We start from the raw sequence: 15,097 nt of genomic DNA, 5'->3' as shown, positions 1-15,097 counted from the left end.
GAGACTTTAACAGCAGATTACAAAGGGAGATGTGTGAACTGGAGTTTATGCTAAAATTCAATACATGATCACTTGGTCTCAATAAAGAGAGCAATTACTTTTCACATTACAAAGATCTTTCCCTTCCTTTGGTATTCGTAATAATCTCAGGCAAGACACCCGTATCCCTCCGCCTTTGCCCCCACCACTCCCGCTTCAGTTCCATGTATCTGCTTTGTCAGTTTTTCTTTTTCTTCTTTTTTGACGTCTGTGCTATAGATCTGAAGAAGAGGGTGTGTCCCACAAAAGCTCATCACCTAATATATTATTTGTTAGTCTTTAAAGTGCTACTTGAATGCTGGTTTATGATGATGGGATTAGTTATTGACCCCTGTGTGCCTGGGTATGATAAAACAGCCACACGCATGACATATATTTCCTATTTGCCAGTGGGAAGAGAACTGATATGTTTACTGCAGCATTTTCACCACTGACAAAAACCATAGGCATTTTCTGAAACCTTGTATGTAAGAACAGAGTCACTAATTTCACTGCAATGCAGTTTAGGAAAAAACTGATGTAAGTTTTTAGATTTTTATTCATTCATACATTATTTACAGCAGTTGCTTTCATATTACAATTCTCTTTCATCTTTTCATTTTCACTTATAAAAAATTAACCAAATAAACCTTAATTTACCCAAATTTATCACAGCAGGTCTGGTTAATTTTCACAGTTACAACGGCCATCAGAAACAGAACTTAAGTACCTACAAGTCATTCATTTACAATACCTCACTTGGTTCTTCTTAAAAAGGACCATTGCCTTCATTTCAGAGCTGCTTGAATATAGTGTTTCTGCACTTTATGAAGAGAAGACTGAATAGAGACCACTACAGTGAGCAGCAGTTTATAGGTTGGGACTCCAATTTCCAAAGATGTACTAAGGAGTAATTTGCATATATGTAACACTTGACAAAAGCTGTAGTAATTGGTTTGTATTGACACCTGTGGACAGTATGTGGCCATTAACCAATAGCATGGATTATGCTTTTTGTGTGCTGCACAGAAGTATATTCCCTTATTCTATCTTCTGCTATTGCAGAGTCAGAGTTGTAGCATAACCCTGGATCAGGAGACTGCAGAAACAGACACTTGTGCTTCTCTGTGCTATCTGACACTGCTCTCAGCTAGGAGATCCCTCTCCAGCTTGGGAGGTTGGAATACTAGCTTACGTTTAAGATTCTACCAAGAGAATACTGAATTGTATAAAGACTTGGGGTGTTTCGATTGTCTTCACCCTGCATGATCATGTATCCACAAGTTCATTTCCAATCTGACCTCAAGTCTCAAAGACCAAAATGGCCCTTTCTAGTACTTAACTCTGCTCCCCAGTTACAATAGCAGCACTTGATTGCCAGTGTGTTCATTCTTATGTCTTGATTAACTACTTCTCCCTCCTCTCCCTTTGCAAACACACTCATTTTCTTTACAGTGGTAATTATTGCTGTTTTAAAGTATGTTCATAGGAGAATACTCATTTAAGGACTTGCAGACACTTCCTGTTACAAAGTACAGTACATACTATGCTGAACATAGAAAACACAAGACTTATATCACATTGGTTTTGTAGAGATATGAAGAGATGCAAAAAAGGAGACTATTGAGGAGAATGTGAGTTTTCTTTGAGGAGTGCATTAAACCTTATAACCAATTCTATTTTTCCTAAGAGAACACTTGCTTGGACACTAACATTTCTGCTAATAGCCCCAATTTTTTCAGTTGACACTGAATAGATATTTTTGCAAATGCATATTACACAATTTGTGTAACACTACAAAAAAGTGATTTTACCTTAACTGCATTAGTTTCCAGGTTTTCATCTTAGTGATGTGAACACACAAAATGCTTAAAGGTAATAGCTCTGCACAGTCATAAGAAAAAACAAAAAGCAACAGATGCTTTTGTTAAACTCAAGTTATAAAAAAAAATTGTACATACAAGGCAAATGTCTAAACTTAGCTTTGGATAAAGGAAACAGAAAAGACTATATTAATGATGCTTATACAGCAGTTGATGATTTTATATTCAAACATGTTACTTATAAAGAAATTTACAACTGCATTATGTATTGTCACAATGTTAGTTTCATTACCTTCCATCTTTTACTATTCAAATTTTAATAGAAAAATTTTCTTCTTCAAAACACTATCCATGTTGTAAAACAAAGAAAGCCCTGACCAGTACTTTGCAAACTCCAAATGTTGACTTCTAGCTTATTTTAAATTATATTTTAACAAAAATAGTCAGTTGTTTGCATTGCATAATTTCAGCCAAAGATGCTTAGAAAGATAATTCAGATAAGTCTTTTAATGGCAGAGAAGGAAAATACAACATTCCTATGGTTAGAAACCCAAGGGTAGTAGATTTCTTGAGTAAGCTTTGGAATGAGTATGGTTTGAGAAGAAAATGGATGCTTTTCTGTTTTCAAACTGGATTTAATAAAATTTCACATCCATTAATTTTTCTTTATGTGGCATAGTGTATCTGCAACCCCCAGACTCCAGATGGTTTGGAATTTAAAATCCTTTCTTAGACTTGGTGCATACCAATTGCATCAAACAAGGCTCTAATGAAATGCAGGCACTGAGCGAATTTGAAATTAGATTGTGAATTCAAAGGTAACGGGAGCTGATTCTGGTCCTCGTATGTCTAGTAATTTGGAACACCTTGCAGCACGGGTTAATTAATGATGTCAGTTCTCTGCCTCTCAGCCATAAATGCTGGAAAATTAAAAGGCAGATCATGAATGGATGTGATTCAGCACTAATAGGAAGGACGGTTACAGCCTTCTGCAAACACTGAAGCAACTGACTTTCACTGTTAAGATTTTATTATCCGACAGCCTCATTCTGCTCAGTGAAATCCATGGGAATTCTGCCATCCACTGCAGGGGGAGCACAAAGTTCTGACCTTGCAAGATGCTGAGCACCCTCTAGTCCAACTGACATCAGGGACTTAAAGGGCTTCTCTGTGCATGGTTTCCACCCTAGAAGTGTGCACTTTAGAACAACCACCAGCCAAGGCTTAATCCTGCATCTCTTGCACATGTGAGTAATAGTAACACTGGCATCTGAAGGAGCTTTGCAAAGGAAAGAATATATCATTGGCCTCATTTTACAGATGAGGAAAATGATTCAGAGGGCCAAGGTGAACTCAGCCAACAGGTCATTTGTAGAGGTGAGAACAACCCAGGTTTCCTGGCTTCCAGTGACCTGCAGTCACTGAGGTAAGGGCTGCAGGCCTGGGCCTTGGGATGCTAATATGTGTCTCGTGTCACTTGAGCCTTTAAAGAAAATTGCACTAATTTTTTACATTGATCATTTTTACATTTTTACTCTGTGTTTAGATTCAAATAAGACTTTTGTTGCAACCCAAATGCCGGATACGGCTTCCTGCCACCTAACTCTCTTCACATCCACATGGAGTTTTAGTGACTATTCAAATAAATAACTCATTGCTACTGCATTTCAAGATCACATAGGCACAGGACATTGTGGCAGTATTTTACATTTTAGTTAAACTCTTGTTTTCAGTTCAAATAAGCACTTTTAAAACCCAAGCTTCACCCTGAAACTGCAGAATCAACCAATCAAAAAACGTTCAACCCTTCAGAAGATTTAGCTACAGTAAATGCTAGGCTGTGACACAAATACACATTTTAAAGATCATACAGGCTAAGCAATGAATTGATGCAGAGATCCGCTAATTAGCCATTTTTAAAATCAATTGAGGCAGTTCCATAAATCATTATCACAAACCTCATTGTCGAAATTAAGTTCCATTCCCTCAAGTGACACCCGATATGTTTGTTCCATGAACTCATGAAGGAGAAATAGACGCACGTAGGACTGCACAGAAATGGTATGTGGCGCCCACAGGCCTGCGTGCAAACAGAGCCTGCAACATGATCATGGACAGGGGAATCTGGGAAGCATGGAAGAGGTACTGAAAAATAACACTGTGCATACCCTGTAGCGGTGACAACCTAGTGGAAAGTCCTGTGCCGTCCCTCTCAGGGCAGTGTTCTGAACGGTCCCATGGCAAGAAGTACTGTGAAGCACAGGTCACAGCAGATGTTAAAATGGCCTTTTCTAAACCTCCCGGAGGTGCTGACTATTTCAATGGGCGGTGGCTCGGGGGATGGGGGGAATTACATGATGAATGAAGCTGGTGAAGCTCAGAACCCATGTTCCATACTGCTTTGACCGCTTACCATCACTGAATAATGCTGAGCAGTCAGAGCCCTAGATTCCTGTTGGTCACTGTTGGAGGTCAGTGGGAACATGGTTCAGAAGGGGCACTGCTCAGAGCAGGCAAGGAGCTGGTTCTGCCCCCAGTTTAGCATGTGCACACAACTCCTACTGTCCATGAGAGCTGCCCAGCTGTCTCCCACAGAGGGCTCAGGCATTAATGAGGTTAACGTTAGATTCATGTGAATAAAGTGTTTACATTTCCCTTTAGCAATTTGCATTTTTCAGAGAACTAGACAAACATTAGACCCGAACCTTGCAAAGAAGGTTACAAGAGGACACTGGCCCTGACCCCCCCCCCCCCCCCCGGCATCTCCTGCAGGACAAGGTCACAACAGGATCCAGGCTGGAAGCCACACACCTACATTCTGCCACCAAACCAGTCACCCCAAAAGGATCCCGACACTAACATTAAAATTAACTAGAAAGCTGCAATTGTGATGCAACTGTGATGCTGACAGCGAGGCACGGGGAGAGAGCATGCTTGGGAAAAGCGGGCAGGGGCATCCCTGTTGCAAAATACTATGTTCTGCTCTGTCTTAAAAACGTTCTCCTGCTGAATTCCAGGTGATTTTTACCTGTTGTTAATTTTACTCAAGTGATAAACTCCAATCCTTACGACAAGGGAAGGAAGGAGGCTCTGTGATTGTTTCACTGTGCATCAGTCGGCAGAGCTTGTGTGGAAACACTACAATGGCAGCCCCTTTTCTCCCCCTGAACCTGTTGATAGATTGGGAACGGTAACAGGTGTCTAAACACCATTGGCATTCATTTTTAATACAGTATCTTGTTTAGTACATAAATTAACTCTCCACAGGGTTAGAATTAACCCCTTGGAAAGATCCTCTCACAGGTTCCTTCAGTTGCAATCAAGAATTGAACATTTCTCAGGACAGGGTCTGTGTCTTTAACCTCTTTGTATAGCCCCTTACACATTTGGAGCTGGCGAATCGGAGAGAACTGTCTGTTGGCAGGACAGACCAACACCGCTCAAGTTCGTTCTTCGCCACAGATCAGGGAAGATCTGAAGCAGAGGGGGACCTGGGCAGGAAAAGGAATACAGATAAGGACCACGTACTCCATTTACAGGTGAGTAACCTCCTCTCCTTTGTCCAGTCATAGTTCCTCTTGTATTCCACTAGGGGTGATTAACAAGCAGCACGTTATCAGGAAGAGGGTGCGAGGAGGCAGACATTAGGGCTGAGCAAAGGACAGAGGCTCCAAAGGAGGTATCAGCAGAGGAGTCCAGGGCCAGGGCACACTGTCTCACAGAGGTGTCGACAGTTTGCCACATGGCTGCTTCACTACCATCAAAGGGGACAGGGAGGGAAGGTTCGATAGGTGATAACAGAATAGCCAGAGTTCCATTTGGAAGCCCTCTAGGTTCAGAACACTTGTCCCCAATTCTTTCCATTATGGCGACTTGAAGATTTCCTGACTGGTCTTGTTCAGTGTTGGTAGAAGGCCCAAGCTTGCTGGACACCCAGGGTATGGAGTCTCTATTCCCGAGGAAGCATGCAGTCTAGCAAAGAACACAGCTAAGTGGATTGATGGCTTCCAGTGAAACTCTGCAAGAATCTTGGGGGAATATCTGTACAAAAGCCTAAAATGATTTACTCAAATAAATCCAATTAAACGACCAAAGCTGAAGCTACAGAGACAGAGGAGTTCAGATCCAGACCATGAGGTGGTGAGAAGGAACTGGAGTGGTGTTTGGTTTGCCCTGCCCTTTATCTCCTGGGTTGGGAGGCCTGCGGTGAGCCAGGGCACATGTGTGGACCAATGGGCATTACTTTTAAACTCTCCAGCCACAGCTGCTTGATGTACATGTGTAAGTCACAGTAGAACACAATAGGGACCATCACTCAAAAAGAAGACGAGATGCTGAAGTAGAACGAAGGAGGACCACTGTCACAAGAAGTCTGTCCAGCCTGCAGGAGCAAGTAGGTTCTGGACAAGCTGTGTGATGTTTTAAAATACAAAGTTGGGGTCTTCATGGTGAGCAGAGTCACCTCACATGTGCTCTGAGGTACTTCCAGTGAGAAAGTGGATGCAAAGAGCTTATGATGCTGTTTAAAAATACTAAATCTGAAATTATGGGTAGATAAAAACAAAAAACCCATCTTCGATCTTGCTGTCTCTATGCAGGCTGGGGGACTTGCCTGGGTAGGCGGTGCAGGAGTGGGGTCCGTGGCTCATACTAGGTCCCTGATGGGAAGGGACCAGACCTGGTAGCCTGTAGCCTGAAGTCAACAGAGGTTCCACAGGTAATAGAGGGGATTATCTGGCTCCAAGGCTGGGTCTAGATTAACATTCTTGAGGAAGGTTTCCCTAAAAATGCAGGTTCAACGAGTAAGACTGCCACTGGCAGGTCTGCCACGTTTAGCCTGAGTGGTCTAACTGTACCCAGAGGAGGTCTAGCCATTAGAAGTAAAGATACCCGAGTTTCGTTTTACACCAGAGGTGGAGCTATTGTATCAGTTGGAGAGTACCCCGTGGTGCCAGCAAAGACAGGGCTTCAGAAAGGAGTTCTACCAATCACTCAAGTACCATGGTTTGGCAAAACAAAATCAAGACATTCAGCAACAACTTTTTCCATGTAGATAAATCTAGAGAACAGGACAGACAGCGATGAGCTCATGTTCCTACCAAATTAAATATTCCACATGCATTTGTGACAATGTGGGGGTGACTTCACAATGGCATTAAGAGACATAAATATTCACAGGAACAAAAAAAGCCATCTCTCGCAAAGACAGCGTCTTGATTCCTGTCATTATGACTTTGGCGCCTTACCCAACTGTTTAGAAGAACAGCGATCCCACAGCACCTTCCAAGTTGCATATTTTAAAAGTATGTCTCGCTTATGCAACTCAAAGGTGCCGTGGTCACACACACAAAAATAATGTTACATTATAAGCTTTTTTGTTTTGTTTAGGAAAGTTTGTGACTTGACTGTGCTTCTGTCTTTATGAGAGATTAGGATATCTGAGTCAGTTTTGGCTTATCACATCGATACCAATGAAGAATATTACAAAGGCACAGGTAGCAAACAAAATCAAGAACATTCTTTTTAATTAGACACCCCAATAAAAAAACAACAATTAGATTTGTGTGTTTGTCCCTTGGCTAAGAGACTAGTTATTTTCATTGCCTGGAAAGGTTTTAGTGCAGTGACACTACAGCAACAGAAAAAAAAATTAAAAAAGGCACAAACTTGTTTTTCTTTTCACTTTTGCTAACACTTTATAATGTATTTTTTCTCAGGTTAATGAATCACTGAAAGCAGCAAGAAAATATTATGTCAATTTCTGTACACTATACAAAAACCCCTACCTTCCACTTCAGGAGAAATGTACAACATAGAAAAACTTTTAAAAATATATAGTAGCCCACAAAAAAATTCTGTTAATTAAGCTCTTGGTATTGAAATAGTGCCTTCCATTATCTACGGTCGCTCTTTATTACTGGGAAATATATACCCTAGGATGCTGCCATTTTAGGTATGGTATAGATTGAGGCAGGCAGAAATGCAGGGCTGAGTGTGTGAATTGCTCACCAAGTTATGGGACAACATCTTCTGACTCGGATGGGCCTGCACCCCGCTTCCCTCCTCCCCATACTACTTGATCTGGCATTGCGTCTGGAGGTTGGAATCTGTTCTTCCTCCCTGTCAGCTAGAAGCAAGAGCAGACAATGAATGAAAGGACTGGGCTCAGGAGACTAATCTCACACCCTAATTGCCCTACCCTGAAGGTGGCTTTCCTCCTTCACCACTTGCTCAGCATATGCAGGCTGCCCCCTATTTACAGGCATGCCCATGGAGACGCTCCAGGCCTTTAAGCAGGAACTGCACGGACATGACTGAGTTTGGGTCTCCTGTCTGATAAGCCAGTATCATGGGCAACCACCCAGCTAGGAACTAATGAACTCTGGACCCAATTACTACCTCTACATTGATGACTCTCAGCAGGAATTACGCTGAGCTGGACGTGAAAAAATAGCATTTTGGTTTCCACATCACAGCATCATTCACATGTATGTTCTGGCCCACTTCTTACTAGGTAAGTTGTTTGGTCTTCCTTTCATTCCTTCTAGAGTCCTTCTTGTTTCCACTATTTGATTTTGACGTGGATACATTTGATCCTCTCCTCTCTGAAGCTCTCCTACCTAGTTGTTCCTACGACAGGTTCTAAGTGTTAGTAATATACGTTCAGTCCCTTCTCAATTTCATCATGTTTTTTTCCCCCACCCCTCACACAAATCTTCACAGAATAGTAACTGTTTTCAGGTACTGAGTTAAAGGGGGTTTCCCTTTAAATTTAATCAGATAGATGAATCCCACCACTCACCCCAAATTAAGTGCAACCAGAAATGTTCTTAATATTTCTGATACCACATTTTAAAAATTAAAACCTATTGATTTTTCCCCAAGACATAATTCATGCAAAGTTATTTGTTTAAATAAGTTACAAAAATTAGTATTTCAGGCTAGAAGAAGCTGTAGTCTTGGTTATTATTCTTTTGTTGGCAGGCACTGTACATACACATTAGGTACAGACACATGCCGAATCTGCTTTGCATTGCTTTTTGCATTGTACAGTTCACAAGTCTGACATCATTAAAGCAGTTAGTTATCTTTTATGGAAGGCTGCAGTGAGGCCATCTATAATTATTAAACAGCAGCTGGTTAAGATAATATGTATGCCTCCTCCCCCACTCCCAAAATGCAATTATCTCTCACACGTTGCTTGTCTGAAGTGTTTGGATTTGGTGCTCATATTAATGTGCAAATGTGTTGCCATAGAAACTGCAGCCTCCATTATGCTTCAATGACACCATTCAGCAAAAGCCAAAACAAACATAAAATTAAAAAACAAAAAACAAAACAAACAAACAAAAAAAACCAACAAACCCAAACAAACCCTTGGAAGGCAGCAAAGAGAAACTCCAATGCACATGCGGAAGTCTGGCCCAGGACTGCAGGTTATGCATGGATATAGAACAGCGCAGGAGAGATTTAGGTTTGATCTCACTTTACAATATCTTACAATGGGGCTCAGAGTTCAAATGGTTCAAGTCTGTTTGCTGGCTTAGGAAGGAAAATGAGAATGGAGGAAAAGTCATGGTTACTGGATGCACCAAGTTTCTTTCAGATATTTGGCAGAATGAGGCACATCCAAAAAAAGTGCAACACCAGTGCCTGGATGGCAGTGCTGTGTGTCTGAGTGCGTGCACACACTTCCTCTTCATGCATTGTAGCAAGCGGTTTTTCACATTTTCTTTGAAAACTGTTAACCAGTAATTTAGAGTAAGATGAATGCATATTCTACTTACTGGTGCATGAAATACTGAGAAATGCATTCAAGTAATATTTCTGCACTTACTGTATTATGAATGTCATCACTATATTATCTTACATTGGAAAAAATTACTATGTACACCAGACCAGTGGTACTCTTATGTTTGTAAGTTTCTGTGCTTTATGTAGGTATCTGGGGAAGATTGGGGTGCCAGGCTGCAGCACCACTCTGACCTGCGAGGTTGTTAACACTGTTCGCATTAGGAGAGCAGTACTTCCAGCCTCTGCGCCACCACCCTACAGCATGCAAGGAAGGGTCCTTATTTTGTACAACCAGGCTGTACAAAGCAAATGAAAAATGAAATGAGGGACAAAACAAACAAAACTGAAATAAAATATGAAAAAAGAGAATTTTTGGTGGGGGAGGGGAGAAAAAAAACTTTTGTTTTTGCTTTTGTTTTTATTCTTCGCGCAGCTGCAGGCAGTAGCGGTGGTAGCGAAGCTGGAAAAACATTCTCTCTAGTATGGAATGTGTCATCCCTGGGAGGGTGTAGTGTTCGATGACACCCGCATGTTTGAACCCCAAGGACTCATACAGCTTGTGGGCTGCCATCTTGACAGCCGTGGTTCCCAGTACAATGGAGGAATAGTTGTTGAGCATGGCAAACTCCAGCACTTTGCGGCCCAGAGCCTTGGCAATCCCTTTACCACGGAAGTTGGCGTCTACAGACATGCGACGCAACTCCATGGTGTTGTCTTCCTCGTTGCCTCTTGCTGCCACGATTCCCACCACGTTTCCATCCAACACAGCAACCCAGAAGCAGGAGCCTGCAGAAGAGAAAACAGCATCTGAAGCTGAAGAATGCAACTGCTCTTCTGCACAAGCCTAATTGTGCTTAGTACATCTCTTTATACCACATGGAAGCCAGATTATAAAGGCACTGAAACTTAGGGGAGCTGAGTATCCAACCTACTTAAGTGCTACTGGAAATCCTACTGGGCAGGGAACCTATCTGCACCTGTAGGTCCTTTAAATACCTTTATACACCTGTCCCCAAAGGGTGATGTGTTATTGCCAAAAAGTGAGATATGGGGAAAAAAAAACAAAACCCTCCTCCAATTTGAAATATAAGACTTCTCCTGTGAGACCAAAATTATCATGGACATTAGACAGTACATCAATGTAAGGTGACCTGGGGAATTTGTCCTCAACCTATTCCAAGATTAAATTCTCAGTTGAAAGCCTTAAAATGTGTCACATTTCATTGTTTACTTTACCTAAATCAGATGGGAATGGTGAATGAAAGCATCCCATCTTCCACCATGCCCTGTTAGAAGGTTATCTGTTATAAAGGCATTGCAATTATTCCAATAAAGCAACCAAAGAGAATTTATTAACTCTCCTTGTCACAGTATAGATCTTTGAGATTTTGGAACAGCTGTAATTAGAGGACACTGTGCCAAAAGCAGATGCAAAATGAGCTTCTTTACTGTAGGTTTTACTGCAAAATTCCTTGTGTGATGTAAGCGAGTTTCGTCAAAGGGCTTGCCATATCCACGGAACACATGACTAGCTTGTGTACAGAATAAATACACCATAATGTGCAATTTCAGCCTACAGCAGTCACTGAGTCATCCTATGTCAGCTGACTTGGGCTGTGGCGTCAACAGGGCTGGTGACAGACTTCGCTCTGACCTGGACTCTGTGTGTGTGTGCGCGTGCACGCGCGCAGGGGAGGGGCTTGGCTCCAGGCCCCTAGAAGGGACAGGGCTATGGGGTAGTTAGTCCTCAGTGCCACGTGGACCACACCATACCTCCCGCACCCAGACAGTGCTGCATGGTGCTCCAGCGGCGATTTAAAGGGCCCAGGGCTCTGACTGCTGCAGTAGAGTCTTGGAGCACCGGCCCCTTTTAAAACGCTGGGCCTAAGGGGCTGCACAGGTCAGTGGCCATGCGTGCTAAAGCCGAGCAGGTGCACAGAGTACTTGGACAAGAGATCAACAGTAACAACAAAAAGAGTAACTGTAGGGAGCTGTGTTGGTGGTTTTGTAGGCAGCACTCTTCCGCTCTGAGCCACTAAGGAATCAGAGCCCCAGCGCAGCGTTAAGGAATTCTTGGGGATATTGCTGCCTTTGAGCGAAAAGTACGAGTGTCCTGGAGTGCTTTCGTCCCAGACAGTGGGATGCTGGCCCTAAGTGGATGACTGAATTCCTGCTGAGTTCTTACAGGCTGCCCATTTAACTTTTCTACGGCATTTTCACCTGGAAATGTTATTTTTCACTGCAGCTCTAACTTGTGCATGGCTAAGCCAGGTCTTACCCTATAGGTGACTTCACGTGAATGGTGAGCGAAATAATCCCTAAGAACAGTAAAACAGTAGCATCTCCTTGGACAAAACAGGCCATGCAACAGCAAGTCATCCAAAAGGAAATTCTAACTAGGGAATATCCTTCTTCACCTCCTCATTGCTTTCCTAGGGAAGCATATCTACAGCTACAGTACTTGGGTGCTGCTCTTACAGTAGGAACGCTATCGGGCGGTACATCAACACATTGCCAGAAATGCAGAGACAAGTGCTAAGCTCAAGCACTGGAACAGTGATTCTGGACACTTGCTATGAGCATACGCAGAAAAGACCCCTGGCAACAATGCCACATAGTCTTAGCCTTCCATAAGCATTGTGCCCCTAAGCAACTGTCTCCACCAATAACAACTTTGCTTAAATTAAAGACAACACAAGCAATCACTCCAACCTTTCCTCTCCTTGGACCTCTCCTCACACAGCTGTGCTGATAGCACTGTAACTCCTCTTCTCAGACCCCGGGCTCATTACAGCAGGGTTTCTTAAACATTTTGAGACCATGGAACACCAAACAATAACATTGTTACGTGGAACACCTCTGAGAATGTTCTTCAAAATAAAAAAAAGGTGCTGTCAGACCAAAAAAAAAAAAAAAATCCTGAACAGCTACCTATACTGCAAAACCAAAATGAAGTAATTTAATCGGGTATCACAGCAATGAGGAAGTAACGTTGTATCTGATTTTAATAACAGAAAAATATAAACCATCAGTGTATGATATCAACAAAGTGTCAGACGCTCGTGGCACGCATGCGAGTTGTTCACGGAATACTGGTGTTCCACGGAACACAGTTTCAGAAACACAGCTCTATAGGAATTACATAAACACACTTTCCAATAAAACCAAAGGATGGAGAACTTACACAAGCTTGCTCAACATTTGACAGGGAAGAGGACATGTACCTACACGGGCGCCTGTACACATTAAAAATGATAAACACTCCAAGAATCTGCTCCCAAGCCCAAAAGCATTAAGCAACCCATCCCTCAACCCACCCCTGAAGACATCCCCTCAGTCACATGCCCTCCCTTGGAAAGCAAGCAGGGCTTAGGGAGTGATCCAAGCATCATCAGCCCCTGGCACTGGAGGACCAAAGAAGGAAGCCTGTAGCAAAGTCAAGGACTCACCACTGAGAATGCTCTGCCAGGGTTCCTGCAATTTATTATTACTTTGGAACTTTCTTAGTGCTCAAGGACCAGCCAAGAACAAGGCCCTGTTGCACTGCTGGGTCTTGCACATATAGGCTACGTCTACACGTGAAGCCTACATCGAAGTAGCCTATTTCGATGTGGTGACATCGAAATAGGCTATTTCGATGAATAATGTCTACACATCCTCCAGGGCTGCCAACGTCGATGTTCAACATCGACGTTGTGCGGCACCACATCGAAATAGGTGCAGCGAGGGAACGTCTACACGCCACAGTAGCACACATCGAAATAAGGGTGCCAGGCACAGCTGCAGACAGGGTCACAGGGCGGACTCAACAGCCAGCCGCTCCCTTAAAGGGCCCCTCCCAGACACACTTGCACTAAACAGCACAAGATACACAGAGCCGACAACGAGTTGCAGACCCTGTGCATGCAGCATGAATCCCCTGCTGCAGCAGCAGCAGCCAGAAGCCCTGGGCTAAGGGCTGCTGCACACGGTGACCATAGAGCCCCACACGGGCTGGAGAGACAGCGTCTCTCAACCCCACAGCTGATGGCTGCCATGGAGGACCCCACAATTTCGATGTTGCGGGACGCAGATCGTCTACACGGGCCCTACTTCGACGTTCAACGTCGAAGTAGGGCACTATTCCGATCCCCTCATGAGGTTAGCGACTTCGACGTCTCGCCGCCTAACGTCGAAGTTAACTTCGAAATAGCGCCTGACGCGTGTAGCCGCGACGGGCGCTATTTCGAAGTTAGTGCCGCTACTTCGAAGTAGCGTGCACGTGTAGACACAGCTATACAGAGTAGTAGGTAATAGGGATGTAAAATCCCATTTGATTAGGTTTAACTGATTAGCCAATTAAATGAGTGAGGGGGGTGGCTGGGAAGGCTGCAGTGGCTCATCCTGAGAGCATGGCAGGGCAGAGGGCACCCCAGCCAGGCCGGGGCAGCCCCTGTCCATGGCAGGGGGGCACAGCAGCCTCCCCTCAACCCCTGGACTGCCATGGACAGATGCTACTCCAGGCCAGCTGTAGCACCCCTGCCCACAACAGCCACACAGTGCTGGAGCAACCCCGTCCCCTGGGGGTGGGAGACTGCTCCAGCCCCTACCAGTTAACTGGTTAAACTTTAACAGCCCTAGTAGGTAATTCCAGTCCCAAAGACTTTGCAATGTGACTAGACTAGACAGACACAGGGTGGGGAACGGGCAGAACAAAACTCAAGTTAGCACCACAAAAATCAGAAATAAATAGAAGTGGGGGCGGTGAGGCTGCCGATGGACAGGAGCTGAAGGAGCTCGGGAAGAGCAGGTGTGGAGTGAATCTGAGGGGCACAGATGTACCAAAGAGCCAATCAGTACAAAGCAGGGAAAGTCAAGTCAGACCTGTAGTGAGTTCTCTGGATGTCTCATGGTCCCTGCTCGGGCATAATCCAGAACTGCTCCACTCCACAGCCACCATCCCCCACACTGTCAATGCCACATGGCTGTGGGGGTGAACATCCCCTGCTCAGTTCATGGTCCCAAAAACTGCTCCCAGCTGGGCCCCACTTTACCCTCTCCCAGCCTCGGGTCTTTGCTTTGACTGCTTCAATTTATCCTGAGTACCTCAGCTGACATCAGGTGTTGTAGGAACACACAAAGGGAAGCACATCTCCCAGGCAGCCTGGGTGAAAAGTTCTTAGAACTTTTATTAATAATCAAAACCAACCCACATTTCTTCCTGTACAGATCTCCGAGCAAAGATCATCTTCCCAGGGAGGAACATATCAAACAAGCTGCCCAAGCTGCAGCTTGATTTAAATGTGCTGCCCAATGGAGAAAGCACTGCAGTGATCTAGCCTGGAGATGGCAGGAGTACTGGTGTGGTGAGGTCAGCATCTAGAAGGAAAGGATGGAACTGGCTCATTAGATGCTGATGATCTGAAGTGCTCTTGACCACTGTTGCAATCTAAGAAACAATTAGAACCATGAGAAGGGTAACC

At 43.8% G+C, this 15,097-nt stretch overlaps 1 protein-coding gene across 2 annotated transcripts in view; it reads right to left on the bottom strand.

Moving 5' to 3' along the window:
* Positions 1–587: 587 nt before the first annotated feature.
* The window catches only part of NAT8L (N-acetyltransferase 8 like), a 57,926-nt gene continuing 43,416 nt past the window's right edge, over positions 588–15,097 (bottom strand). For both annotated transcript variants that reach the window (XM_074992336.1, XM_074992337.1), the window contains one exon: positions 588–10,421. In XM_074992336.1, the coding sequence (XP_074848437.1) occupies positions 10,054–10,421 (368 nt within the window). In that variant the 3' untranslated portion in view covers positions 588–10,053. The remainder of the gene's footprint in view (positions 10,422–15,097) is intronic.

Source organism: Carettochelys insculpta, chromosome 4, assembly GCF_033958435.1.
Source record: "Carettochelys insculpta isolate YL-2023 chromosome 4, ASM3395843v1, whole genome shotgun sequence".
Lineage (NCBI taxonomy): Eukaryota > Metazoa > Chordata > Testudines > Carettochelyidae > Carettochelys > Carettochelys insculpta.
Note: the sequence above shows the minus strand (reverse complement) of the source record. Positions and strands in the feature narration are given on the sequence as shown.